The sequence below is a fragment of the Sciurus carolinensis genome, chromosome 11, assembly GCF_902686445.1.
Source record: "Sciurus carolinensis chromosome 11, mSciCar1.2, whole genome shotgun sequence".
Lineage (NCBI taxonomy): Eukaryota > Metazoa > Chordata > Mammalia > Rodentia > Sciuridae > Sciurus > Sciurus carolinensis.
Window position 1 is genome coordinate 75,451,300 of NC_062223.1, and position 27,922 is coordinate 75,479,221.

Sequence of the window (27,922 nt, forward strand, 5' to 3'; positions counted from 1 at the left end):
CCGCGGGCAGGGGGTGCAGCCCCGGGTCAACTCTAATCCCTGGACCCAAAGGGAAGGAGAGTGGGAGGTTGGGCCCAGCTCTTCCCCTCCCCTGTCCTACCCATTTCCTGTGAGCCAAAGGGGTCTCCTGAGGGCTACTTAGGCTCTAAGGGTAGACACTTTGCAGAGCAGGAAAGTTGAGATGGAAGGAGGAGAAAGAGGCAGACCTCAAGACTGCCTCCCTCCCTCTCAGCCTCCTCTCCACCCACAAAACCCTCACTACCCAGCCTGAATGTCCAAGGCCTTCTCTTCCAGGACTCCCTGTGGCCCCCTGGCGTTATGCCTAGACATGGGTTGGCCCTCAAAGCCCTGTCCTCCTCTCTCAACATCAACCACCAGGAATACCCATCCCAAGAGTTGCTCCCACCTCTAGCTCTGGATTCCTCACCCACCCCTCTCCCCAAACAACCTTGAACAAGTGTACCAACCACCCAGGGTCCCAAGAAGCTCCCTTTTTAGGAATTCTTGTGACAGGATCAGCAGAGCCCCCTGCTCTAATCCACCCAACACTGCTGTCACAGGCACATGTCATTAGGGTTGAGGCCCTGAAGGCTCCTGTTGGGGTGCAACCCCCATTCCAAGGGAAAGCTGCACTGTCATTGATTCCTGCCCACTCAGATCCCTGTCCTTTGGGAGCACACAGGGCCACTCCTGAAAGGGGAAAACAGTGCTGGAATCAGGAATGAAGCCAAGAGAGACTCCTCCAAAGTAGGACAGTGGAGGTCCTTAGGCCTGACTCAAGAGCTGTGTGGCCTCCAGATAGTTGCCTCCCTTCTCTGGGCCCAATTTCCTCCTTGGCCCAGGGGAGACTGAGCACACGGCAGCAGCACAGGCTCACAGTAGGTGCTTGGTGCAGGGCTGCTCCCTTCTCTTAGAGCCCCGGGGTTCCAAGGCACATTCGTGTACTGTGCTACCTTCCAGAATATCACCAGCCTGGAGTCAAAGGCAGAGCTGGGTCCTACTCCACGCCCCAGCAGAGCAAAACCTCAGCCTATTCAGACAGGGATGAGCAATCCATGCCTGCCCCCTGGTGGTCCTGGGAGGCTCCTGCAGCCAGCTCCTGAGCCAGAGCAGTATCAGCTAACAGGAGGCAACTCCAGTTTCACCCACTCTATGGGATTCCATGGGCACCCAGGCCTCCCCACTGAGTAGGATTACAAGAGTCAGAGGTCATGTGGCCCATTCTTGACCAGCTCTGCCCAGACCTACTGGCTGAGCCTGGGAGGACAGCAGATCTGTTCACTGATAATGAGGCTCTAGGAGAGGTGGGAATGTGGTGTCTGGCACCTTCCCAGAGAGTCCCAAATCTGTCTCTGAACAGCTTATTATCTCCCCTGCTGGTTAAGGCCTTGTCTGCTTGAGGAGATGGACAGGCAGTGCCCAGCAAGAGCAGCTCCCAGGAGCAAGGTGAGCCCTACTTCTGGAGGAGTGTGCTCAGGGGCCCTCCTTCTGAGTTCACTAAAACTTTTGTGAATCCATGGCCTTGTGCCTCCTTCCCTGAGTCACTTACATGCATACCTGGGCCCTGGCTCAGACTGCAGCAGCGGCAGGAGCTCAGGTCCATTGCTAACCAGCCTGACATTGTTCAAGATCCCCCAGGCTGGCTGCACAGTGGGACAAGGGATGGTACAGAGCCAGGCCAGGGCTTGGCCTGGGGCAGGGAAGAGTGTCTAAATAGCACAGGGTCTGGAAAGAGCTGGATCAAAACTCCCAGTTTCAGGGCATTAGGCACCTACCTCTGGGCTTCCAGACCAACTGTCCCCACCTACCCCAGGACACACAGTCCCCCCAACCAATCATAGGCCTCAGCAACTTAGGGTAAAATATACAGATATATATTTATATTATAAAAAAAAAAAAAAACCGAAGTGGGGAAGCCCAGACTGGAAGTGGGGGCTAACGTCCCCCAAGTTCAGCTCTCGGCCATGTAGAAACTTCCCTAGGAGTTCCCTCCCTGCCCGGCTGAATGCTCCTTTAAAGCCTCCACTTCCTGTTGCTCTGGAGTTTGTGCAAGGGGGTAGGCTCCCTTCCAGCGGGGCCCCAGGGCCTCCAGTCTCTGAAAGGTTTGGTGTCCCCCAGAGCTCCTGGTTCCACCCATCTCTACAATCCCACAAACTCAGGGTGGGTGACACTGGGGGGTGCGTAAGTTAGGCCAGGAAGGCTGAACTCCTGAAGAGCCAGCAGGATCCCTCCTTGGGCAAACCCTGAGGCCCCGCATCCCTGCCAGGAAGCCCCATGCTGTGGTCAGGATGTGGGATGTGGGGTATGGCTTCCTCAGACGCCCCCTGCTGGCTCACACCAGGGCACAAGTGTGTCTGGACAGGAAGGCTTCCGGTCCTGGTCAAGGCAGCAGTCCCAGAGAAAAGGCTGGTTGAGTTCTCAGACATTGCGGAGGAGCTGTAGGGAGCACAGAAGCCCAGATTATGTAAGTGCTTTGTGATAGTCGAGGGACCAGGCAGCTAGCAGTGGAGGGGTGGCCACAGAAGTTTCATCAGCTGGTATCCCCAGGGCCAGGTGGTGGGGGCTTTTGAACCTACCAAGGTAGAGGGCAGGGACTGGAGGGTTCTCAAAGAATGAAGAGGGGGGTGGAAGGCAGGCATCCAGCCAGTTCCCCAGCCCTCTGCCCACAGGGACAAAGAGTCACTCACAGAAAGGGGGTCTGCAGCGAAGGCTGCCACACTCCGGCGCATTTCATTTTCACTGCCACGCAAGGGGATGAGTGATACACTGCCCAGTCGGACCTCAGGGGCTGCCCGGGACACACGTGAGGGCTCTGAGGGCCATACCAGACCATCGTGCTGGGGAGCAGGGAAGAGGAGGGCTGCTGGGGTCTGGGCACGCCTCAGCTCACCCAGACACTGGGCTCCAGATCCATCCACACTTCCCAGAAAAGCCTCCAGCTGTGATCTGAGGTGACACCCTCAGCTTTGATCCCAGCCGATATGAGAAGCAGCTGTTAGCAGAACAGGACCTTATCCCCAGCGAACAGCCAGATCCATTACTCAATGACTTCCATCTCCGGATCCACAAACCTCTCCAAGAATGCAGCACCGAGAAAATATTTCTCCAAGAGAAACATGTTTGTGCCTCCTCAGCAGGAATCATACAGAATAGACCCTGCTTCCCTTTAAGCCTTGACTCTCAGGAAGCTCAAGACTAAAAAGAATGTAGGTAGAGGAAAGAACTAAGCCCAGGGCCCTGGTAGTTCTGTCTCCCCTTTCCCTAAACCATTCTGAGGTCCCATGTGGAAATCCTTGTTCTAACTCATCTGTTTTATATCTGAGCAGCTTCTGTCCCTCTTGGCTCAGTGGTCATCACCACCCTGTATCTGGGTGGCAGCCAACTCTCTGGCCTCCTGGACCCTAGGCTGTGCTTCTGGTCCTTTTCCCCCACACATCCAGAATGAGTCCTCTCAGACTCAAACCTGCACACTTCTCTCTCTCTCTCTCTCTCTCTCTCTCTCTCTCTCTCTCTCTCTCTCTCTCTCTCTCTCTCTCGCTTCAAACTCTTCCACTACCTTCTGGGTCAAGTTTAGCATCCAGGTGTGGCCTTCAAGGCTCTTGGGAGCTTCTGCTCCTGATTCCCTTTCCAGAGCCAACTTCTGGCCCTCCTGGCTTCTCCCTTTACACCCCACTAGACAAACCGGACTTCTTCAAGTCTCCAGGCCTTTGCATACACTGTACCCTCTGCCTGGAAGCCATTCCTCTCCTGGCGAACCCTCCCCCATGCCCAGAGACTCAGTTCCCTCTTCCTGCTGCAGTCCCCCTCCCACCTGAGGCCCACCAGGTTAGGTTCCGTGGGCTTCCTTCTCTCACTACACTGATCACATTAGAACATAACAGGTCACTTCTGGATCTGTTTTTCTTCCTACATGGGGCGTGCCCCAAGGGCAGGGTCCAATGCACTATCCCTAGAAGGCCTGGCTCAGGGCTGGACTACACTAGACACTAGGAGGGGCTTACTGAACATACAGGTAAATGAATTACAAGCAATTAAAAATCTCCTTGAAGCAGTGGATGGCCTAAAAGAAACAAAGGCACCCTTCTCTACAGCAGAGCCTCCCCACACCCCCTGCACCTGGTACCTGCACAAAAAAGAAGGTGGCAAACCACTCCCGGAGCTCCATCTGTGTGTCACAGCAGAGGTACCTGCAGGGAAGGCACATGTCTGGACACTGCAAAGGGCCTGGCTTGAAGGGGAGTTACCCAGCCTGTCTCCCCAGCCTAGGGTCTCCCAGCAAGTCACAGAGCTGGGCAGTAAGGGGAGAACCAATTGAGGGACGCACACTACCACCCTCCTCAGCCTGGGGTCTCAGGATGGGCCCTTGCTCACCACTGCTGCTTCTCATGTTTCTCTGTCTCATGCACCACAGTGAACCCCCAGCTGCAGAGAAGGGGTGGAAGGAGTGGGGTCACTTGACAGCCTGCAGATTCCTCACGACTATAGCACACCTTGCCACTGCCTCTTTTTCTCTCAGCCCCCACTAACCATTAGGCCCTGGCTCTCCAATCTCCACCAGTGGTGTGGGCTGGGGTCATAGCTCAGGGGTAGAGTACTTATTTACCATGCTCAGGACCCTGGGTTCAAGCCCAGGCACCAAAAATAAATAAATAAATAAATAAATAAATAAAAATACTGAGTCCTGTTCCAGGCCTACCCTAGACCCAGAAAAGCCAGGCACAGTCAGCAGGTGAAGAGAAAGTCAGAGAACCAAGTCTGGTGACTGCAACACTTAATAGTAAGAGTGGCATGCATCACTTTCCAATGGTTTAAAACAGAATCACCCTTAGAAACAGGTGTACCATCAAGTTCCCTATTCCACAGTTAACAAAAACGAGGCAACAGAAAGGCCCCAAAGATAGTCAGTGACAGGATTTTAATCCAGGCCAGTGGTTCTCAACCATGAGCAAGCATCAGAGCTCCTAGGACAACTTGTTAATTAAAACTGAATGCTGCTAGGTGAGGGTGGCACACACCTAGAGTCCCAGATGATTGGGAGGCTGAGGCAGGAGGATCACAAGTTCAAAGCAAGCCTCAGCAACTTAGCAAAACTGTCTCAAAACATAACAAAACAAAAAACTAAAAGGGCTGGGGATGTAGCTCAGTTGTAGAGCACCCCTGGGTTCAATCCCAATCCCAGTGGTAGGGAGCGGTGAGAAGCCTGAGTGCTGGGCCCCACCCCTAGAATCCAGGACTTAGGAGGGACCTGAGAATTTGTTTCTAAGGTATGTCCAGATGATACAACTGGTCAAGGGAACCACAATTTCAGAACCACCACAATGACCCCGTCAAGTTCAAAGCCCCTGGTTGTGCCTCCTCATCGGTTCTGAGCCCTCACAGTCCTCCGCTTCAGGCCTGTCTCCCTAGTTCCAGCTCACCAGGTGGGTGGCCGGAGTTTCTTCTTCACACCCAGGTAGACTTTAAGACTCTTGACAGGCCATTCCTTCTCAGGCCGGTGACTCTGGGGGGAGAAGAGGAGTTGGGCACTTCAGTCAGAGCCAGCAGGCAGAGGGACAGTTCTTCAGCCTAGGCACCAACTTCCTCCCACTCCTCAACCCCCTCTGCACCCTAGCACAGGGCACCTCCTCCAGGGAGCCTTCCTGCCACAGCCCTCCCTGTTCACAATCCAGCCTCAGAGCCCTGGCCTCTCTCCCTACAGCAGCATCAGACAGTCAACCCTCAGTCCCTGAGGCAGCCAGCCCAGCTGGGACATCCAGGACAGTGAATCCCAGCCCTACCCTGCTGCCCTGCAAAGTGGAGAACTGACTGGTAGCATCGCCTGAATCAATGATGCACAGAGGGAGAACGCTGAGCACCGTCCTCAGCGCCAAGTCAGAATAAGCAGGCATGATCTGAGCGCCTTAGCCAGTCGCTTGTGTCTACATTAGTCTCAGTTATTCATTCCTCACCCCTCCCTGCCCCACAGAGGCTACAGGGTTGACCGTGTGAACAGAAGGCTTGAGGATCAGCAGTTACTAGTCCTTCGGTTCCATGAGAAGAGATCATGACTCAAGCCAAAGCAGAATGAATGTTTGGTAGACCAGAGGGAGAACTTCCCAATGGTCTAGGAAAGGAAGCCAGAGACCAATGTACTGGGGAGGGGCACCAGATCACTGACAGGCTCCTCTCTGGCCCCACCTCTGCATATGGGTCTGGGCTTAGAAGGAGCAGTATGGCTCAGAGGCAAAGGGATGAGAGCAATGACCCCCAAGGAAGAGGCTGGTTGGAGATCAAGCTAATGAGCCTTCCTCCAGCTCTGAGGTCCATCTGCTTGGAGCACCCCCAATTCCAGCACCTGTGGAGCCAGCAGGGGCACCAGGATGGATGGCAGGGCAGGAGGATTCACTTACAACCAAAACTGGGGGTCCAATACTGAGCCACCCCCACTTTGTTCCCAACATTGCTCCCAGCGACCCCCAGGCATGGCTCCTCAGCAGACGCAAAGAAACGACTAGGACAGGGCCAGGAGAGCTGCAAAGTCTCAGGAATTGGTGGACTCACAAAAAGGTGGGCTATCTAGGGACTAGAGACTTCTGTGCTGTCACAGGATATATGGTTTATGAGGCTTGAGTAGGGACTTGCTAGGAACTCCCTAATGACCACAGGCCTACTAAGGAGCCCCAAGTCCTATACAGGCAGCCTGATAATCACCATTTACTTAACAGGGCCTGGAACAAACCAGGTTAAAAACATGGGAAGAGCAGGGCTGCAGGTAAGAAGGAAGCTGAGCAGTAGGGAGGGAGGTGAAGCTGCTGATGTGGGAAAATGAGGTGTGGGAAGAAAATGGCAAGGATGAAAGGTGAACAGAGTACAAAGGCCAGTGAGCTGAGGAAATCAGCCTGCAAACTGGCAGTCACCTGGTAGTGGGAGTGGAAGCCCAAGGCAGGCCACAATGGAGAGTAGGCTGCAGGCTGGCAAAACACAGGCTCTGGCGTGACAGAGGAAGGCTGTGAGGACACAGGGCTGCAGGTAAGCAGGAATTGTGCTGAGTGGGAGGGGAAAGAATGAGGAGCAAGGAGTAAGAGAAGTCAGGGGAGGAAGGTACAGTCCACCTTGTGACAGTAATGACAGTCCCAGACACGCCAAGTATGCTAATCAGGCTGTGGCTCCCTGAAAATCTGAAAACAATCCTCATGTCTGGGATCTGGGGAGTGTGGCTATATGTGGACCTTGGGAGGCAGGCACAGACAGGAAGGTTGAGGGGGTTGTGGGGTTGGGGGATCAGTCAATGCAATCTCGTTTGGAGAATAAATCCCACAAGAACTTCACTTCTAACACCTCATGTTTCTGGCACCTGAGGGACAAGGTCATTGGCAGAGAACAAAGTTCACCCTTGATGCCCAAAGACCTCTACTGGAACCAAGATCTTTCTATAATGTACCTTTCCTGTGTCTCAGGGCACTTAACAATGGGAGACCCCAGGATGAGGCCTGGGTGTCCACTGAGCCTGACTCACTGGGATGTCCTAATTTCAAATATTCTGTTGGTCCATAAACCAATTAATACTAGAATTACCAACACTCGCCAAGTCACACCTCACTCAGAGCTTCTGCCAGGCCAGATGTACTGGCTGTCACTGGGGTGAGGAGAACATCATTAAACAGCCCTCCCCACCATGTCCTTTAGTTCCTAAACTTCCAGGAATACAAACCATGAGTTCTGATAGCTCAGATCCCATTCTATCACCTAGAGGTGGCCAAGGGCAAGTCACTCAAAGTCAGTTTTCTCACCTGTGAAGGCAGATAATACCCTCTCCTCACAGGACAGTAGTGTGGGTCACATGTCTCAAGATGTAAAGGGCCAGGCATCATGCCTGGCTCAATAAACATCAAATCTGTTCCCTTTTTCTAGCTCTCCTACCTTCTGCCTTCCATGTGAAGGGACCAGTAGCTGCCTTCCAGGTGCCTTAGACACTCTCCCTTCTTACTGCCCATATTGATGATTTTGTTCTGCTCCATGGTGTTAACTAAGCACCTCTAGAGAGAAGAGCCAGGGAGGGGACATCCCAAAACCATGGTGGACCGCATGGAAGGGTAGAAGTGAAGATGTGATCACAGAAGACGGCAAAGAGAAGAGAGGGCATTCTTCGGGAGGTCAGGCTGTATTAATAAAGGTTCAATGCGCAAGGAGGAGGTGAGGGTCCTGCTCCATCATGGCAGTCAGGCTTGTCCAGGTGTCCTCATGAGACACAATGGGCAGGAAGAGGGTAAAGACACTGGTGGAGCAGCTTTGGGAGCTTCAGCTAGACCACTAGGCTTGGAATCATGCCTCTCCTGCCCATTTCTGCACAATGTCTGTGCTCTATAGCTCCAGAGGCAAAGCTGGGACCCATAAGGGCATGATGGGAGGCAGATTCTCAGCTGAACCAGAGCACGGGCCTTCTCCTAGACAGAAGAATCCCACTAAGGATAGGGAGGCCCCAGGGGAGGCGTGAAGAGCTCTGTTTTCCCTGGGGTGTGCCAAGGAAAGCTGAGTAACCAGCCAAAGGGGCTGCAGAGGACATTCCCACCACAGGGAGGGATGCCTACAAGCTTCTCTCATCACCCCCTGGTGTGTTAGGATCAGGAAGTGGCAAGGACATTCTGATAGCCCAGGGTTGGAAAGAGAGTGACTCCAAGGTGATGGGAGATGAGGAACAAAGCCCTAATTCAAGCTTTGGGGTCTCCATTACTGCTCTATAATTTCTAAACTGAGTCCTATGGAAAATTCTAATAGAGCATCATACTGATAGGGGATGCTATCTTAGGGAAAGGATCCTCAGATGGGGTTATGGATGAGGACAGAACTTGGGCCATGGGTCCCAGGGTGGGGGAGCCCGTGCACACTGGCAAGGGGCAAGGAACCATGCCCGAAGACAGCTGGGAGCCCTGTAGTTTCCCATGCTCGCTTGGCCCCCAGGTGGTGTAAGGAAGCTAACAGTGCACAGCTACTCACGGTCTCAGGGGCCCCGCTCCACGACCTCTGGCTCTGTTTGATAGAGGATCAAGGGTTATGGAAAAAGTTGTCCAAGGTCTAGAACCAGGACAGTGTGTGTACTGATGCACAGGGGCATGACATTTATGTACAGGAGTTGGGGGCTGCTTAGATACTGGCTGGTGTGGGACAACATCCGGCATATAGATAGAGCGGGTATGGAGAGTGGGCTGGAAGGCCTCTGACCTGGCAAGGCAGGCCTAGACCACAGCTTGGGAATGTCAACATGTAGCACGTTCCTGGAGTGCTGTGACAGGCACAGGCACAGGTGAAGCAGCGTGTGTGTGATATGACAGCATCTAGATACCACGGTTTAGTGGGTTACAACAGTGGAGTGGCCACCCAGGGCTACAGCAGGAGTATCCTTGGAAGTCTATAGTTCTGTGCTATCCCAAGACTCCAAGGTAGGGAGACTGTCACTTGCAGACCAAGGGGAATGCTTGTGCATGGGTGTCTGAGCACACTCAGGATGCAGATGCCCATCTCAGAGCAAGACTCACAGTTCCACTTACCCGGACCTCCTTGTAGAGCCGCAGGCAGCTGCTGTTGAGGATGAAGTAGCGATCGTGGAAGCCACCTGATGGCAGCCCCAGGCCCAGGAGGCTACGGTCCTCACGGAACTTCATCATGCCATGCTTGGTGTCACCCACACGGCTGGCTGGGAGAGGAGTGGAGTGGGCATGGGTTGGACCAACCCATACCCTCAGGTCCACATGCTCCAGGGCCAGATCTTCTCAGGAAGGAAACTGCCTCATTCTAGCCTCCATAGGGTCACCAAAGTGGTGCTCTGCACCAGAGCTGCTCCTCCCTGGTGCCACCAGGTCCCTCCCACAGGCTCTGGATAGGAGAACTCACCCAGTCTGTTCCACCCTGCCAGCCCCACCTACCCAGGTACAGGAGCATGGCCTCCATGGCCTGGTGCTTCTTCACCACCAGGTGGCTGTCTGTGCCCAGACTGTGCAGGATTGGAAGCACCTTTTCAGCAAAGTGCAGGGGCCGCTCTGGGGAGAAGTCACACCCACTGTCACTGAGACCACACCCACTGTCACTGAGACCACATGGCTGGACACCACCAAGAGCCAGCATGCGAGCACACATTATCGTCCACTTCCACTGTCCACAGCAAACCACCATCATGATCACCCCTCCCACAACCAAGCTTCTGGCTGGACACTCCTGACTGTGACCAAAACCAAGCCCATGGTCATCCTCCATGTGTCCAAGTCAGGGTAATCAGCAGCACTGCCACCAGCAAAACTGCTCAAACCAGAAACACCCCCCTGCTCCCTCCAGCCTCAGCATGGCAAATGTGCTCTGTCCCTCTCCACATTCCTCCCTGTCCACATTACTGGCATCTTCTTGGACTAACACTAGGACCTCTGAAGTGGCTTCCTGCATGTGTTCTCACTTCCCTCGCCCCACCTCTTCCCCCAGTATCAAGCAGCAATCTTCTCAAAGCCCCAATCACTGACCCTCAAAGCCTTGCATGGTCGACCTGCATGGTCGCCTCCGCCTCCATCTCCAGCCCCAGCCCCTGCTATACCCCCTCACTGCTCCTATCTCCTTGGAGGGGCTGGGCCTTGCCCAGGCGGGGCTTCTGCCTGTGCTGTTCCTGCTGTCTGGGAGCACTTTCCCCAACTTTCACCAAGTAACTTCCTCTTCCTCCACATCTAGCTTAAAGAATTCAAAGCCAGAGACCCTGACATAAGCTCTGGTGACACCCAGGGCCTTTCCTCTATACCAGTTAACATGACTTTCTGTTTTCTCAGTGTGCTCACAGGACTAACGGATAAATGTCTCCATCCATACCAGACTGACCCCCATGAGGGTAGGGATGGTAAGTCTGGTCCCTCAGCCCAGGGCCCGGCACTCAACAAATAGCAGTGAAGCACATAAACCTCCACTGATGCAAGACCACCCTTGCTCAGCCCCTTGCACCGCCCAGGCCCTCCATGCCATCACACCGCCCCCACCTACACCACCACCGCCACCCCACCCTGCTTGTGGAGTCACCACCACCCACCACTCCCCTCACCACCAAGACTGGTGTGGCCCCCAAATCCCGCTATCAAACTAGCATGGTCATTTCTGCAAGCAACACCACTCTGACACCTGAGAAAACATCGTCACAGCTGAAACATCTACCCCCTTCACTATCAGCTTCCTACAGTTTTCACCTCTACCCTTGCCAGTTCCCTGTCACCACCATCATAGAGACCACAGTCATCAGTGTGTGGTAGCAACAGGTGTCATCCACAACCCTTTCCACCACCAAAGTCGCTAGAGATAGTCTGCAGACCAGATGAGACACCTTGTGTCCCACCAGTCCTGGTGGCCACCTACCTGCCTCCTCCTTCTCATTGACCTCAAAGCAAGTCCAGTAGTCCTTCTCCCTGATACCCACATTCCGGCGGTCCAGGATCTCCAGGGTAAGCTCCTCAGCTGTCATGGATGCAGGGATCTGCAGTGACCAAGAAGATCAGCCGACCCTGGCCCCAATCCCTGCTCTGTTACCACCTTACTGTGTGATTCAGGGCCTAAACCACCCCTCTCAGGGTCTTCTGAGTCCTGGGATGCAGAGGGGTGTCTCTGAGGGTCCTGATGAGCAGGGGAAAGACACACCCAGAACCAGTCAGAGTCAGTCTCAAACTGGGCTCTCCTTGGGATGGAAGCTGTGTTCCCTGATAATGTGGGTCAGCCCCTAGCCCAGCCTACCTCTACTGGCCCCTTGGCTCCTAGGGTCCCAGCCCCCACCTTGACATGCTGCTCTGTTTCTGCCTTCTTTTCCTCCAGGTACACTGTGCAGATGAAGTCACCAGCATGCTGCAGGGAGACAGGGCTCGGATGCAGGTCTAGGGAGCAGGTGCAGGCAGCCAGCCTGAGGCCCCACCCAGGCCCTGGCCTCCACCTGGGTCCCACTGGCAGTGCCAGCCACTCGCATCTTCACAATGGCAGTGACCTCCTCCCGCTGCTTCCTTAGCTCCTCCTCATCCACCTGGGAAGGGGAAGGGAAAATGGTTACTGCCATCTGAGAGGCTCAGCCCTCCACTGCCCCCTTCCCACTGGCTGGGGACGCACACTAAACACCACCACGTAGTGGCTAATAAGGTCTTCCACCACCCGGCCAGCCTTGTAGTCCTGCCCATCTGTCTGGAAGAGCGTGGGCCCAAACACAATAGCCAGGTTGTGTGTGTTCATCTGGTTCGTGTCTGAGAAGCACTGGACACTGGAGAGGGGAGGAGGGAGGCCATGTGTGAGGAGTCCAGCCGGGAACCTCCCTATCCCATCTTCTTAGTTCCTGACAGGTCCAAGACTGGCCATGAGGACCTTTCTGGTCAGAGTAGACCCCTAGTTAAGGGTGGAAGGGGACATGTCTTGGGTCCTGGAAGAAGTAGAACTGAGCAGCAGGGAAATCTGAACAAGGTACCCTGAAAAATACTCTGTTCTCCCATCCCACAGGAAGTAAAGTTGAGAGATTAGGACAGATCATAGTCAATACTCAGTCCCCAGGCCTACCTGGTTCCCAGGGGAAGGCAGTCAGTCAGGTTGGGAGTAGAGGAATCTTCTCCACCCCATCCCCCCAGAGCCTTGCACCGGTATCGCCCCTCACCAGTACAGGTGGCTGATAAGGGCCTTCACGGTGGCCCGGTTGACAGGGGGCAGATGCACCAGAAGCTCTCGGTACCTGGAGATTTTCTCTTCCTCATCCTCAATCTCTGGGTAAGGGGAGAAAGATCAGGTCAGACCTCCTGTGGCCACCTCCCGTCCTACCCTCTGGCAGCTCTGCTTTTCATATTGGTGACAGTACTCTCTGACCCTCCAAGTTAAGCCAGGCACTCAGAAAGGATAAGGAATTCCCCATCTCTGAGAGACCTGTCTCTGTGCAGTGACAACAGGAGAAAAGGGGCTGGAGCCCATCAGCAGAGACATGCCTAGTCCAAGTGCATGATGGGGACCAGAAAGGAATTCAGAGATATGAGGGGACAAGGCTAGGCATGGGCTGCAGGCCCACCTGACGCCTCCAGCCAAGCGAGGCGTTGGGCACGAGTGAAGAGCCCATCTGGCAGGTCGCGTAAGAAGCGTTTGAGCGCGGAGGAGACATCATCCACGTGCTGTTCGCCCTCCTTGAGGTGCACCGAGCGTGCGTCCTGCCGCAGGCTCTCCAGGAGCCGCTGTGTCTTTGATGTCTGCCCACACTTTCGATAGATGCCCTCAGAGGTCAAGCCTGGGAAGGGACACGGACATGTGGCTCCTTTCTGAGGGATCCTGGACACTGGGGGCTGCGTATGGGAAGGGTGGGGCTGGGGCAATAGGGGAGGGGCCTAGGTGTAGAGGCGGGGCTCACCGCACTGTGTGATGTAGTCCACACAGCGGTACACAATCACAGGGATGTCCGAGTCCCCAAGCTGCTGCTCAGACAGTGTGTCCCCCAAGCTGGCTGCTGCTTTCTGGATGGCCCCCAGCCAGCCCATGAAGTCCAGTCGTCGCTCCCCCTGGATGTACAGCGTCCTGGACCAGGGACAGTCAGTCACTACACTACCTCTGTTTGTACCCCTGTCCCACCTCTTCCCAGGCCTGTCAGACTTCATCAGCCTTCTCAGAGCCCCTGAGGGCACCAGTGACTCACCTTCTTCGCTCCACCAGTACCAGCACCTGGTTCTCACTGTCTCCTTGAATGGCTGTGAAGAAGCCAGTCAAGGTGAGGCCCAGTCCCTGGTAATTATTCCCAACTTGATCCCTCCCAAGACTTTCTGAGTACACCCCCCCAGGATTCACCCGCCAACCTGGAGGGTCACTAAGATGCACCCCAAGGGCAGGAGAAGACAAGGAAGGACAGGCTGGCTCCTTCTGGCCAAGCCAGGATAGAGTTCAGACTTCCAGGCAGGGGCTGGGGCCTGGGATCTGGGATGGGGTGCCCTGGAGGTTGGGGGTCCAGGCCCAAGTCCACGCACAAAGTTCCTGCAGTCTCCGTAGCTGCAGTGGCTCTTCGCAGGGCCCTTCCGGAAAGACAGCACGGAGCTCAGAGCCAGTGAGGGCAAACCAGCCTTCCTGGGCACGCTGGAGGCTCAGACCAGCTTTGTAGGGTAGGCGCCCAAGCCTCTCAAAATCCCGGGTCAGCAGCTCCTCAGCCAGGGGAGGCACAAATGCCTGGTGAGGAAGATGGCCAGAGGAGACCCCATCAGCCAACAGTACTGCCTGTCGGGGCCACCCCAGCTCCACGGCTTAGAGCAAGAGCCCTCTTCCCACCCAGCTGCTTCCTCTTCTCTTCCAGGAGGAACCCAACACAGTGACGAAGCTTTGGTATCATGCCCCACTACACATCCACTCAGATGTGTCCTCTGGAAGCCTTCCCAGATACCACCAGGGATGTCCCCTCTCTGGGCCTCCACAGTGCCAAAGCACTTAGCTTCTGTTACGGCACTGACTACACTGTTGTTGCTGTCTGGACCCATCTATCTCCCTGACCTGCATGGGAGCTACTGAAGAGCCAGGACCAAGTGGCTCATCAGGTCCCCAGGACTTTGAGCACTGATCCTCAGGGCCTAGCCACTGACCAATAAACAAGTGAATGATAAAAAGAGACCTGGGCTTTCATATCACAGGGGACCCCAGCGGGCACTGGCTCTAGTTCCCAAGGTAGAGCTCTTCTCTGGAGCCTCCTTCCCTCCTCCCTCCAGGCTCTGCTTGCACACCTTCAGGGACAAGAAGTCTCCCCAACCTCCTACAAATGCAGCATTGTCCATTCTAGGATGGCTGCCCATCAAACAGATCCTGCAGGTCTCCCAGTGTCCGACCACAGGGTTAGAGACTATCTTCAGCCCTTGGCCTGAAAGGCCTGTTCCCCATCATCTAGACCACACTTCATCCAGCCCTTGCTCTATCAGAGATTCAGGAGCTGGGATTCATGGGATCAGCCAGGAGGTCCCACCCACCTCTGTCAGATACCGGCCCCACTAAAAACAGACCTACCTTGGCAATACACTTGACCCACTCATGAGCCAGCTCTGCACTCTCCAGTCCAAACAGGTACAGACGTTCTCCCTCTGTGTACACCTCAAACGTGTGCTCAAAGCTGCAAATACACAGGCCAGGACTCGCACACCACACCTAGCTCTGCCCCCCCCACCCAACACCTACCATTCTCCAGCCCTGCCCCCAACCACCCTTGTCATTGCTCTTCCCCTGGCCCCTTAAGAAGGGGCTGGAGCCTCAGGAGACCTGGGGCAGCACTTGTATTGCTCCAGTTTACTGTGTGCCCTGGACAGGTCCACCTCTCAAGGCCTACTTCCTCATCTCCCCAGTTGGGGGTGGACCACATAGCACCAACAGTCTGTGATTCTGGCCAGGGGTGCTCACCCGTGGGTGTCAGGAGGGGGCACTGCAAGGCACACAATCTCGCTGGCCCGAATCTCCCCGTTGGGTGTCACTGTGCGCTCATTCTCATAGTAGCTCAGGACCCCGTCACTAAGGACACACCAGCGTCGGCTAAACTCTGGAAAGAAATTGAGCCATGAGGAAATCCCCCACATCACCTGAAAACCATCACTGCATGCTCCCTGGGTCCCTACTCCCACCTGCTCCACATCCATTTCCCCCAGTCCATTCCCCTCTCTGTAGCCCCAATATCCCAGCCCAGCCTACACCTCACCTTCTCCTCCAGATCTCTACAGTAGCCTCTTCACTGGGCTCCTGGACTCCAGCAGTTGCCTCTACTTAAAACCATTCCCCAGGACAGTCTGTGACATCAACCTGGCACTCAAGGGCCTGCCAGGTCTGCCCTGCCGACCTCTCTGACACCCCTATACTCTATTGCCTCCACCCATGGCCTAAATACCACAGGAAGTCTTCTATGCCCACCAACTTTGCCAGAAGCTCCCATCACTCCACACCCTGCCTCTTCCTACATCTGAGGAGACCAACAAGATCCCATAAAGGAATCAGAATTAGGGAGTCCAGTCCAGGAAAGGTAATGGAAAGAACAGCATGTCAATGCCATGCAGGCCTGTATAGTTCATGGCACTGAGCTTCACTGTGGCTCGGAGCTTCCTGGCACCCAGGGCAAAAAGAATGACTCAGGCAGTTGCATAAATGACATTATCAGACAGAGGGAGGTAGATCAGGGGCAGTGAAGTTGTTAACAACAGAATCCCAAAGAAATCTCTTTGGATTTGGAGGGTTTCACCCCAGAGGTGCTTCTTGGAGGAGGTGCTGAGGGATGTAGTAAGCAACAGTCTCTGTTCCAACAGCACACTTCGTCTCTCATCTTGTCTAGGAGGGCCCGACATTTGCCCACTGAGGACAATGTGTCCACAAGCCTGCCCCCAGGACATACTTCCTCCCGAAGTGCCAGTATTGCCTTTCCTTTCATTCTGCAGACATGTGCCAAGTGCGACCGGGTACTGAGCACTTCCCAGGCACTGGGGCTAGGGCAGTACGGTGTATACAATGTATACTTTATTAAAAGACAAACCATTGTCAGATGAGTGGTGTGAAGAAAAAGTCAGTCAAGGGAGAGAAGGGATAAGGTGGTCAGGGATGACATCTCTGCAGAAGTTTTTTTATTTTTAAAATTTTTTGTGGTACTGGTGATTGAACTCAAAACCTCAAGCATGCTAGGCAAGTGCTCTACCACTGAACTACATCCTCAGTTCTTTTCTTAAATTTTGAGACAGGGTCTCTTTAAGTTATCCAGACTGGCCTCAGACTTGCAATCCTCCTGCATCAGCCTCCCATGTAGATGGGTTTACAGGCATAAGCTACCATGCCCAGCCAGAAGTAATATTTAAACTGAGACCCAAATGAAGTGACTAATCAAGCAGATGTTTGGGGAAAGCATTTAGGTCATAGGGAACAGAAAATGCAAAGGTTCCAGTGGAAGTTAATCTGGCATGTCTGAGAAATAACAAGGAGGCCAATAGAGATGGCCCAGGGGGGAGGGGTTGAGAGGGAAGGGGCTGGAACAGTCACTGTGGGATGTGGTAAGGACTGTGGTTGTATTCAGGGTTGAGGAATAAATGGAAGGCTGAGATCAGAAAGGGATGGAGCTTCCAGTTTAGTCCTCAGACTTTCTACCATCCACAGGCTCCAAATACCAGATACCCAGCATGGAGCCATACCCAGAGGCTGAATACAGGCTTCCACAGTCAAAAGGGAACTCGGGCAGTGACCTGCTCTGCACTGCCATGCCACACCCACAATTAGCCATCTAAAGCACCTACTGTGTACCAGAGACATATCCAGAGAGGCTTCCAGGTGACTCTGCCAGTCCATTTGACACCTTTGTGGACTGGCTTCCCTGACCCTGCAGCCATGCTGGAAAGCCATGGCCAGGGCAGGGTGTGGTATAGCACCCACCTTCCCGGGCACGGCGGTCCTGAAGCAGCTTGCCAGCAGAAGCAGTCTTGTAGAGGAAGCCACTGTGACTCACAGTTGGCAGGACAACTGAGTAGTGCTTTTCCAGGGGCTTCATCGAGTCCAGTCGAGGGACCTCTTTGGAGCAGGGGAAAGAACGGCTGGTCACGCTGGCCATGCAGGATGTAGCCTCTTGGATTGGGTGTCCAGGCTCCCCAGCTCCATAGCTCCCTGATCAGCACTCTAGGTTCCCATTAGTACCTCCTAGGTTTTGTACAAGCCATTTCTCCACCTCTGCCTACCTGCAGGAATTCTACTCCATCCCCAAAACTTAGCTCCAGGACCCATCCTCCTAGGAGGCCTGCCTGGCTCCCAGCCCACCTCACACTGCCTATTGGAGGCACAAGGCCAGGCACACTAGAATGAGGGGGGCTTTGGGCCAACTCAATAATAATCCCTAGAGAGAGGTTTGTCCCAGACAGCATGAAGCCCAGTGAAGCAGCCTGACTCCAGCCTTGTTCCCAGTGGTCAGGACTGCGGGGGGAGAGAGGGTCCTGCCCTCACTTAGCCCAGGCCAGCCTGGGTGGTCTCCTGTGCCTCCTGGACACCTGGGCTCTCTCCAACACAGCATACCCCACCCACCCATGGCCTGAAGCCCAGAACCCCAGCCACTGAGCTCCACCCTCAGTCCTGGGATATGGCCCCAGAGGCCAGGCCTGGGCCATGACCAGCGCCACTCACCCCCACCAGCCCCTCCTCACCCACCCTAGGAGTGGGAGCCAAATGGGACCCAACCCAGGTCTGTGATTGGGCTCCACCCAAACACAGCAGTGGACAGGGCTGCTGTGGCAGGTCACAAAGAGAAATGCAACACTGCCCCTACACAGCAACAGACACACACTGCATGTGCAATCTCCAAAGCCCTCAACCCCCGCCACCACCCCACCTTGACGAAACAGACTCTGAGTAGCTCTGAAGTGCACATACCCTGGCACACAGATGCCACCCTGAGGGACCCACCTTGCAAGTCAGGAAGGGGCACACGAACACATAACAGTCACAATTAGCGTCACAAATGGGCACATATATGAAACACAAGTGCACACAAATCCAAACACACTGCTGCCCTAGGGTGCCTCAAGGACCTGCGAAGGCAGCTTCAGAGTAGCCGGTAAATCAAGTCTCTGGTCCCTGGTAAACCCCTACCCCTCAAACCTCTCCAAAATGCCAGTCCCTGTCAGCAGGAGGCTCTGCCAAGGGGAACAGTCCCATCAGCCACTCACCCATGGTCTGGTTGTTTCGAAGGAACTCCATCTGCAGTGTCTGTCCAGCCTGCTCAGCGAGAGCCAGGGGAGTCGCGGCCTGCAGGTCCCCTGAGAAGCAGTTGACCCCAGCCCCGCAGCCCAGAAGTGCCTGGGTCTCTGCCAGGTCTGAGGTGGTGACTGCAGCACACAGGGCCTGGGAGAAGGGAGGGAGGGTGAGTTCAAGCAGCCAGTGAGCGGGGCTAGGGTATAGAAGAGGAGAGGAAGAAAGAGGGAGGAGTCACCCAGGTCTGGGATGGCTCTGGATTAAAAGAATCCTCAGACTGAAAGAGAACAGAGGGAAGACAGAGGAGAAGAGACAGAGAAAAGACAAGGGGAGGGAGGGCAGGCACAGGTCACCTAGCAGCGGCCTTACCCCTATGGAAGCCCCAGGACACAGCTGTCGGTCAGCCCTTGGAGGAGGAACTCAAGCTCCCTCTGCCTTGTGGAGGGGCGGAGGGGGACTTTGTAGCTAATTCCTCCCACATTTGAATTCCTCTCCGCCTGCCTGGCCTTTCCAACCAATGGGATCTGCCGCCCTCCTGGCTTGCAGGCCAGACTGGGCTGGGCTGGGGGCAGGACGCCTGGGTCCCTGGGAGGTGGAGGCCTGGCTCCCACTGGGCTTCTAGAACTAGACTGAGCCTGCTGGGATGGGGCTGTTGGGGGAGGGGCTGAGGGCTGAGCAGAGGTCACAAATGGCATCCCCCTGCCTTGAGCAAGCTGCCTCCCACCCAGGCTGAGCCAGATCAAGACAGAAGACTTGGCTCCCAGCCTGTCAGGGCCTGGGGCCCATATGAGGCCTCATCTTGAATGGGGTGTGGAGAGGGGTGGGTCAGCGCAGTCCAGCTGTTTTTCATGAGCCTGACAGGAAATAGCATCCCCATCAAGTTCACTCCTTTTGGCAGGATTCAGAGGGAATGGGACAGGGTGCGGGAGACAGAGGAATCAGGAGGGAAGCAGACAGATGCTAGGGACATGGTACTGACCCAAGACCTGGCTTCTCCTGCATTGCCCTAACATTTCCTTAGGTCCTTTCTACTTCTGGGTCTCAGTTTCCCCATTTACCAACTCATTGCTCTGAGCTGGCAGAAAAGATAGGTTGAGATAGAGGCACGAAGACAAGAGATGGTCTCAAGGGGCCCTGACCAAGCCAGATCAAGGAAGTGGGCTCAAGAGTCCCAGAAGTACAGTGCCCTGACCTTGTCCAGCTCCTCCTGGTTGCCAAAGAGTGGGTGGTAGCGGCGGTATTTGCCCTCCTTGTACTTGGCCTCCAGGTGGTGCCGCCGGGCAACAGGGCTGCTGCTAGGCTGCAAGGCCTCACTGGGGGGCACGTTGGCTGCCCAGAAGCGGTTCCCAGCACCATTGCCCAGCTGTAAGAAGAGCTGTAGGTGTGGACAAGAGGTCAGAGGGGGCAACCAACAGTGGGGGCTCCTGAGGTGGTGGGCTTGGAGAGCCAGGACACGCCTCATTCCCCAATGGGGAAAGAGGAGTGGCCAGGCCTGCTGGGAGCTGAGAGAGCCCCCACCGCAGTTATGGGCACTGAGCCAGTTCCTCGGCTCAGTAACAAGACGAGAGGCAGACAGTCTAGCAGGTGAACGCCCCAGGCCTGGTGCTTGTTCCCTGGGGGCCTCGCCATTGCCCTACCCAGTCCCACATCTGGAACTCTGCATTCCTGAGACTGTCCCAGCTGCGGGTGGTGTCAAACCTGTCAGCCAATGGGATGGGCAGGGGTTTTGGAAACATCTCCTGTCTTGACATTCCTCTCTGGGTAAGGGGGTGGGGGTAGATTCTAGGAGAGGGCAGAGGTCTGGCATTTGGGGAGCTAGTTCATTCTTTCATTCACTCTATAGCCATTTCCTTGGTTTCCCACCTCCCCTTTGTCAGTTCCTATGTGGGGTGCTGGAATCACAGCAGAGAAAAAGCAGAAACAGGCCCCACCACTGCAGACTTGCTTTGTGGCTTTAACAAGTTATTTCCCTCCCTGAACCTTAGTGACCTCAGCCGTATACTGGGTATTTAATCCTAATTTACAGGATTGTTTTGAAAGTCAATTAATTAACAAATGCAAAGTCCTTATGTACCAAACACAGTGCGGACACAGCAAATGGAGATGACATCCAGACTGCTCTGAAGTCCCTAGCTTGGCTGGTGCTGTCAGTAATGCTCTACAAGACAAGTCCCTGGGTCCAGCCTCCTGCTTTATGTTCTCCACTTCAACTACCACACATCTGGGTACCAGGGAACTTCAAGTACACTGAAATGAATGTACACATCTGTGTGTACCCCAAAGCATGCCTCCTCATACCCAACAGTGTGGATGAGTTCAGATATAAAGGGTAAGAGACTTTGAGGGGGATGTTCAAGGTGGAGGAAAAGGCCCAGGGTCAGCCAGGAGGTAAGGGGCAGGGCTGGGTGGCCAATATGGACTTGCTGGGAATCTCAGGCCAATTACAGCCCCAAACAGGCACTCAGTTCCCACATCTGTATAATGGGAAGACAGCTGAACTAGATCAGGGCTCAGCAAATTCTCTAAATAGGCCCAAAATAGTTTGTGTTTTACAGGCTTATACAGTCTCTGTTACATCTTCTTCCTTTTTTACAACTCTGAAAACTGTAAACACATTCTTAGCTCACGGCTAGTTTGCTGACTTTGGAAAAGTCAGTTTTTCTAAGATCCCCACCCACTAGATTATCACAAAGGTCTCCCTAGCTCCAAGGTGCTGGGGTCAGTGAGATGGGGTCGGGGACTGGGAGACCCAGAGAGCAGCTAAGAGGGGCAAATCCCAAGTACTGGTGGCAAGCAGGGGTTTTCCCCACCTCGATGAGTGTTTCTGTCCACACCTTCCTGTCCATCTTCAGGCTCCGCACCTTGGAGACTCCAGCGCCCAGGCCCCGGTGCTCCCCTGTAAACAGAGGGCCAGATTCAGGTCACAAGGGCCCTCCCCTTCATGTAAGTACCACCTACCGGAAGCAGGCCCAGGTCTGAGACTGTACCTGTGGCATAGCTGTGGAATCTGGCTACAGTACTGCACCCTGCAACTCTCACCTGGCCTCCTGCTGCCACCCCCACCCCAACACCACCCTGGCTCCCTAGAGTCACACTGGGCTGGTTCTGTCAGGCCACTTTCCACTCAGTCCTGCAGTGATTTGGCTTTAAAATGCAAATCCCTGCTTTACAACCTCCAGAAGCCCCCAGGACTAGATCTAAATTCCCCATGCTTCCCTCCAGCACCCTGTTTCTGCCTGGACTCCCATCCCCATCCCCCAAGGCCACTCCTTCCTGTCCTTCAGATCTCAGCTGACACATCACCTCCTCGGGGAGGGATTCCTGGACAAATTCACATTCTCTTTCTAGCATTTGGCACTCCCAGTACTTCTCTTGGTTTTTGTGTTTTCTGCCTTAGCGGACTACAGGCTGCCTGAGTCCTGCCTGCCCTCTTGGGTGCTCCATCCTCAGTGCCCAGAACAAACTATAGTACACAATAAGCACCCAGTAAATCTTGGTGGAATAAAAGGTGGTGGGGGAGGAGGGCTGCAAGGAAAGAAACCTTGATCATGAGGGACCCCTCGAACAGGGAGGGGAGCTGGGGCAGCACGAGGAGTGCCTGGCTCTGGCCTTGACCTGCCTCCCTTGGAATACCTACGTCATCCCTCCAGTCAGCCTCACAACTCCATGAGCTGATGCCTTTCTCATCTGGTCCCCAGCTGGGTCATCACTTTCCTGTACCCCAATCTCATGGTCCCAGGCCCCTGGATATTTTCCTTGTAAGTCCCACAGGACTTGGGGTTCCTCCTGAGTCAGTGTTTTCCCCAGACCCATCCCTCTCCATGGATCCCCACTTCAGAGGATCCCCACTTGCAGTCAACCAAAGCCACCACCTGGGCACTCAGCTCCCATGAGCTGAGTGTCTGGCAGAGTGTCTGGCACAGGGAAACCCCTTAATAAATTCAGTGGGAGTGAACGCATCTGGGACTCCACCCTCTCATTCTCACCCTCATCACTGAAACTTTTTCAACACAGATCTTAAGCAACCCCTAGTGTTCATCACTCCCCCAGACCTGACCTCCTCCTGCTCTTCCTCTGGGACCCTGCTGTAGTCCTCCCACTGGTCTCCAATCTTAGCTTCCAGTCGCCAGTCAGAGTCTGATCCACAAATCTGACCAGGTCCTTGGGTCTCCTGCCTCCCATCCCCACGGGACAAACACCGGCTCTTCCCACCCACCTGGCTGACCTCCCCACTCTCTTCCAATGTCACACGGATACTGGACCCCAACAGGCCTGGGCTTAAATCCAGGCTCACTTAATTACTGGATGCTCTTGAACAAACCATTTTCCCTCTCTGTGCCTCAGTGTCTTCACCCATCATGTGAAAATGGAAAACCTGCCTTGCAGTGTAAGGACTGAAAGTTAATCCTGGTGGGGAAGGGCTTAGTGGGAAGAATCGACTTCACAAACAGTGGCTCTAGCTTCTCCTGCTGCACAGGCCACATGCTGCCCTGACTCATCAGCCCTGCTGGCCTAGGCCTAGAGCCCCTAGCATGCACACACCTGCACAGCGCTTGCAGATGACGACGCAGAGGTTGATGGAGGCCCAGTCGGGCTGTGCAGCCCCGCAGTCAGCACAGAACCTGTTGGGGGCTGCAGTCCAGATGCGCTCGGCCACTTCTGAGGTAGAGAGAGCTTCAGCAATGGCTCCCTGCATGGCCTCCAGCCACTGCTCCTTCTCTAGCTCCGACTCAGCCAAGAAACTGGGAACACAGGAGTAAGAGGACAGGGCTCAAAGGGACTTGGGGCAGCAGGAGGGGCACAGCATGAGGGCAGGAGGGGTGCAGAACAAGACTTCAGGAGTTCTTGGGAAAGGGAGGCATTCTGATTCTGGTGAGGAAAGTTGGCGTGGATAAAGGAAAGGACCCTGAAGGACACTGAACCTGAAGTTCAGATGGAGCCAGGGGACTCTGCCCAGCCCAGGGAGGTGGGAGGTGGAAAGAAATGATGCATGGGCTAAGACCTGAGAGATGAGCAGGGCTGAGCCAGGGGAAGAGGTGGAAGGGCATTCTAGATAGAGGGAACAGCAGGGCAGAGCGGCAGGGTGACGCAGGGGCATTCCTGGACCCTTGGACAAGAGGACAGACTGACAAGCTGGGAGGCAGGCAGGGCTAGGCCTGGGCTAGGCAGAGGAGGTCAAGGCATACCCCCAGCACAGTGGAGCACCTGTAGTGGACTGAAGTGGGAGTAAGGGAAGCGTAGAGGTATGTCTTTAAAAGACCCCTCTGCCATACGCATCTTTACCCTCCTTCCTATTCCAGCCCCATGACTCCAGCCCACAAAGAACTTCACTGGCCCAACATGCATAGACACCTGGAGCCCTGCCACACTATTTTCCGCTCATCAGGCAGGAAGTCCTGGTTGGACAAGTGGATGATTACCCCCCAACCCAAAAAGACCCCCCTAGCTCTTTCCCTGCTGCCACCACCACCTCCAAGCCACACGTATGTTCAGGATTCTGCACCACATCACCCAGCACCATGCCAAGAAAGGCATCACTGAGAGAGAGGTAATGGATGTTAGCACCACTTTACAAGAGGGGCTAAAGACTGTCCTTATTCATAAAAGCCTGGCACATGGAATTCCCAAAGCTTCCAAAGCTTTAAACAAGTGCCAAGTTCACCTTTGTATGCCTGCACCCAACTGTGAGCACCCTGTATTGCAGGTGGGTGGAAGCCCTCTGTACTGAACATCCAATCAACCTAATTAAGAGTGATGACAGTAAGTAACCAGGAGAGTGAGTAAAACAGAAAGAAAGGGGAAACCCCATCACATGGGTGGTTGCAGTTGTATACTAATTAAGAATCATGATCTCAGTGGCTAGGGAGGCTGAGGCAGGAGGATCAAAAGTTAAGGTCAGCCTGGACAACTTAACAAGGCCCTCGGCAACTGAGCAAGATCCTGTCTTTGGTAAAATTTTAAAAAGGGCTGAGGATGAGGCTCAGTGGTAGAGTGCTTGTCTAGTATGTGCAAGGCCCTGGGTTCAATCCCTAGTGCCACGAAAGAAAAGAATTACAGCAAAGAATCTCAGGCCAAGATGTCATTAGGGTACTTCAAATGTAAGAAATGAACAAACAAACAACTTGGCTTTCAACAAAACAGTCAATACTCTGCAGTCACAGTGGACAAAGTGAAGCAGCTCAGACAGGCAGCCAAAGGGTAAAGAGGTAGGGATCTGGAGTCAGAGGGCCATTCAGGCCCAGGCCAAGAGGGTGAAGGCAGAGAGACAGGAACAGACAGAGGTGGGGCAAAACAGTAGCAGATTTGCACAGTGGTGAGGAGAGGCAGAGATTCTCAGGGTTAGAGATGGAGCCCTGGGAGGACCAAGGGACCCTATAGAAGAAGATGTCCACAGAGTTGTCAGAAACACAGCCTAGAACTGGAGAGCCAGTTGGGCTAAGGGCAAAGATGGTGGTGGTAAGACTGGTGATACAGAATGGTTCCTGCACAATGTCAAGAGTCCTTAGTTTCCAGGAAACAGAGGCACAGACAAGGCAGTGGTCTCCCAGGTCACACAACTAATCAGAGGTGGGCCCACGGTTGGGACCCAGGCACAGTATGGTGCCTCAGAGGTGGAAGCTGAAGGTCTGGGAGTGGTGAGGCTGCCCAGAAAGGACAGAGGACAGAAACAGACAGTGCAGGACAACTGGGGACCAGGGAGGAACATCCAGAACCTATGCCAAGACAGAATGAGGAGACTTTAAGTTGAGGGAACATTCATGACAGTCAAGAGAACTGTCAAGAGAGCAGGCAGGGCTGGGGATGTAGCTCAGAGGTAGAGTGCCTGCCTAGCATGCACAAGGCCCTGGGTTTGACCCCCAGGACCACGGGGGCAGTGGGTGGAGAGCAGGGCAGCCAGAGGGCAGCAGGGGAGAGGGGGATGGAGAAGCAGTGGCTGGTGAAGAAAGTTGGTAGAGGCGACTGTGAGCAGTGTGGGAGGCATGGGGTAGGGCGATGGCCAGTGGGAGGCAGGGTGGAGTGAGGCTTCTCAGACCAGAGCAACTAGGCAAGAAAAAGGGAAGGACCTGCACAGGTGGGGCAGGGTAGGAAGGGTGGGAAACCATCCTAGAAGAGGCAGCTCCACGGGGTTGGGGGTGGGGAATGCAGGCGAGCTGAGGGGAGGGTGGGCACACCTGAAGATGCGGTAGGGTGTGGTGAGGTCAAAGCTGCGACGGTCCGCATCCTTCACGTTTCCCACACTCATGTCGATGAAGGTGATGCCGATGCCCAGGTGGTATTCCTGAAGGGGCAGGAAGGGATGAGGGGACAGGAGGGACAGGTGGCACCTCCATGGACTAGAAAGTGCCCAGGAAGGAGGTAAGAGAGGACCCAGGGATCTGAGCATAGGGAAAGGGGCTGGGCTCAGGACACAGAGGCAATGAGGAGGGGGGTGTGTGCCAGAGCCAGGGCGGTGACAGAAGGGTGATGCTCAGGCACTAGATGAGGGATGGGGTGAGGCAGGAGGAGGGTAGGCAAAGTCCTGGGCTCAGTGCAGAGAAAGTGGAACTGAAAGTACAGGGCTCAGGACCCAGAGGGGTGAGGGACAGGGAGAGAGACCAGGGTGGCAGACATGAGGCAGGGGGATCTCAGTGGCCTGGCCCAACCTTTCTCACCTCCAGATTCTTATAGAGCTGCACTTTGTCACCGACCACGGTCACATACAGCTTATTCTTAAAGCCACGCAACTCCAGGCTGCCAGCGTGATCTGGCTGCTCTGAGCCTCGAACTCCCAACAGAGAAGCACCAGCCAGCCGGGCCCGAGCACGCTGCTCAGCCACTGCCTGCTGCAGGGCCTGCATCCACTCCTGCCGCTCCACTAGAGAGAGATATGGAGTAAATCTGAGCTCAGCCTGGCAGGGAGCCCAGGAGTATCCCAGCCCTAGGCTCCTCGGGAAACACCTCTGCCAGAAGCCCCCCAGACTGCTGCTTCTTACTCGACCTGGCTTCTCTACCTTGGACAAGCTCAGGCCCCTGTCCCAGCTTGGGCCATTTAGGCTGGGCAGTCACTTCACCTGTCTAAGCCTATTCCCCTGGGAATATGTGGCTCTGAGAGCCAGGGAGCCAGTCAGAGTGTCCCCTTCCCTTCCTACCTCCCTAGGTATGAGGTAGGGGAGCGGATGTCTCTTCCCCTCCTTATCTGACTAAACTTCCAGCCTCCTCTTCCCACTCCACACATGCAACCCCTCCCCTTCCCCACCATCACTCTCTGCCCGGAAAGCAAAGGTCCGGTTGTTAGTGATCACTTCAAACTTCTGGTCCCCGATGGCAGCCACACGGGAGATGACGGCCACAGAGATGAAGCGCTTAGAGTAGGCATCCTGGGGAGGAGAGAAGAGCTGTATTTCTGGGGTGGGAGGGACCTCCCTTGCTTCCTTTGGCCTCAGCTGAAACAAAGGCTGCAGGGGTCTCCTGTAGTGATCAGGGATCATCACCCTGTGCTGACCCCAACCACTGCCCAAGGGCCAGAAGGACACAGTTCAAAGAGTCAGACCACACTGCTCATGAGGACTTGGCTAAAGACTCCACCTGGATCCAATGTCAGGGTTTAGCACAGGCTCAGCCTGAGCAGGGGTCAAGTCAGAACTATCTAAGCCTTACCTTATTACTGTCAAAATATCTCAGGTGATCAGCATCCAATCTCACCCATCGCTTCTGATAAATATAAGATCTGGAGAGAAGAGGCAGAAAGACCACGGAGCAAAAGACTGGGGATTAGGAGAGAGGTTCCAGCATTAGCCCAGCACTACCACCCCAGCAGCCACACACAAAGTTATATCAGCCACGTTCAAGGGAGGAATTATCTCAAGCAGCCACTGAGAGAAAGATAGGCTTTACCTATAGCAAGAATAACTGAAGTCAGACTCAAAATAGGACTTCTTAAGAGCAATGAAACATAGTGGTATGGATAATCAGTGGTTATGGCATGTTTGGAAGGAGTCTTACTCAAATAATCTTGGAGCCCTCTTGTCTTTGGACCCAAGACATCAGTGTCCTGGAGTACGCCCACTCCATATGGACACTGGCAGGAGCCAAGAAGCCTTACTCACCCCTGTGGTGGGTTCTTGTCCAGCCAGCCGGCCTTGATGACTGGGGTGATGGGGCTGGAGCCCCCAGGAAGCTCCTCCATGGGTTGTGGTGGGAGCTCAGGGGTCAGGCTGGGTGAGGGTAAGCTCAGGCCACTGGTGTGCCATCCACCACTAGGAAAAGAGGA

The 27,922-nt window shown here is 54.6% G+C and overlaps 1 protein-coding gene across 6 annotated transcripts in view; it reads right to left on the reverse strand.

Moving 5' to 3' along the window:
• Nucleotides 1-1,871: 1,871 nt before the first annotated feature.
• The window catches only part of Arap1 (ArfGAP with RhoGAP domain, ankyrin repeat and PH domain 1), a 62,806-nt gene continuing 36,755 nt past the window's right edge, over nucleotides 1,872-27,922 (reverse strand). For 3 of the 6 annotated variants that reach the window (XM_047516414.1, XM_047516416.1, XM_047516415.1), the window contains 29 exons: nucleotides 27,759-27,908; nucleotides 27,310-27,379; nucleotides 26,909-27,029; nucleotides 26,325-26,527; nucleotides 25,845-25,951; nucleotides 23,215-23,414; nucleotides 21,483-21,568; nucleotides 19,865-20,047; nucleotides 18,648-18,822; nucleotides 17,368-17,502; nucleotides 15,370-15,505; nucleotides 14,983-15,085; nucleotides 13,965-14,160; nucleotides 13,640-13,691; nucleotides 13,358-13,521; nucleotides 13,025-13,237; nucleotides 12,623-12,728; nucleotides 12,091-12,238; nucleotides 11,921-12,007; nucleotides 11,767-11,835; nucleotides 11,356-11,473; nucleotides 9,900-10,013; nucleotides 9,525-9,670; nucleotides 8,974-9,006; nucleotides 5,418-5,500; nucleotides 4,372-4,422; nucleotides 4,124-4,187; nucleotides 2,688-2,837; nucleotides 1,873-2,436 (listed from right to left, as the gene is read on the reverse strand). In XM_047516414.1, coding sequence (XP_047372370.1) covers nucleotides 2,419-2,436; nucleotides 2,688-2,837; nucleotides 4,124-4,187; nucleotides 4,372-4,422; nucleotides 5,418-5,500; nucleotides 8,974-9,006; nucleotides 9,525-9,670; nucleotides 9,900-10,013; nucleotides 11,356-11,473; nucleotides 11,767-11,835; nucleotides 11,921-12,007; nucleotides 12,091-12,238; nucleotides 12,623-12,728; nucleotides 13,025-13,237; nucleotides 13,358-13,521; nucleotides 13,640-13,691; nucleotides 13,965-14,160; nucleotides 14,983-15,085; nucleotides 15,370-15,505; nucleotides 17,368-17,502; nucleotides 18,648-18,822; nucleotides 19,865-20,047; nucleotides 21,483-21,568; nucleotides 23,215-23,414; nucleotides 25,845-25,951; nucleotides 26,325-26,527; nucleotides 26,909-27,029; nucleotides 27,310-27,379; nucleotides 27,759-27,908 — 3,481 coding nt within the window. In that variant the 3' untranslated portion in view covers nucleotides 1,873-2,418. Of the gene's footprint in view, nucleotides 2,437-2,687; nucleotides 2,838-4,123; nucleotides 4,188-4,371; nucleotides 4,423-5,417; nucleotides 5,501-8,973; nucleotides 9,007-9,524; nucleotides 9,671-9,899; nucleotides 10,014-11,355; nucleotides 11,474-11,766; nucleotides 11,836-11,920; nucleotides 12,008-12,090; nucleotides 12,239-12,622; nucleotides 12,729-13,024; nucleotides 13,238-13,357; nucleotides 13,522-13,639; nucleotides 13,692-13,964; nucleotides 14,161-14,982; nucleotides 15,086-15,369; nucleotides 15,506-17,367; nucleotides 17,503-18,647; nucleotides 18,823-19,864; nucleotides 20,048-21,482; nucleotides 21,569-23,214; nucleotides 23,415-25,844; nucleotides 25,952-26,324; nucleotides 26,528-26,908; nucleotides 27,030-27,309; nucleotides 27,380-27,758; nucleotides 27,909-27,922 lie in introns of all 6 variants that reach the window. The other 3 variants (XM_047516420.1, XM_047516419.1, XM_047516418.1) reach the window with 3 other exon arrangements.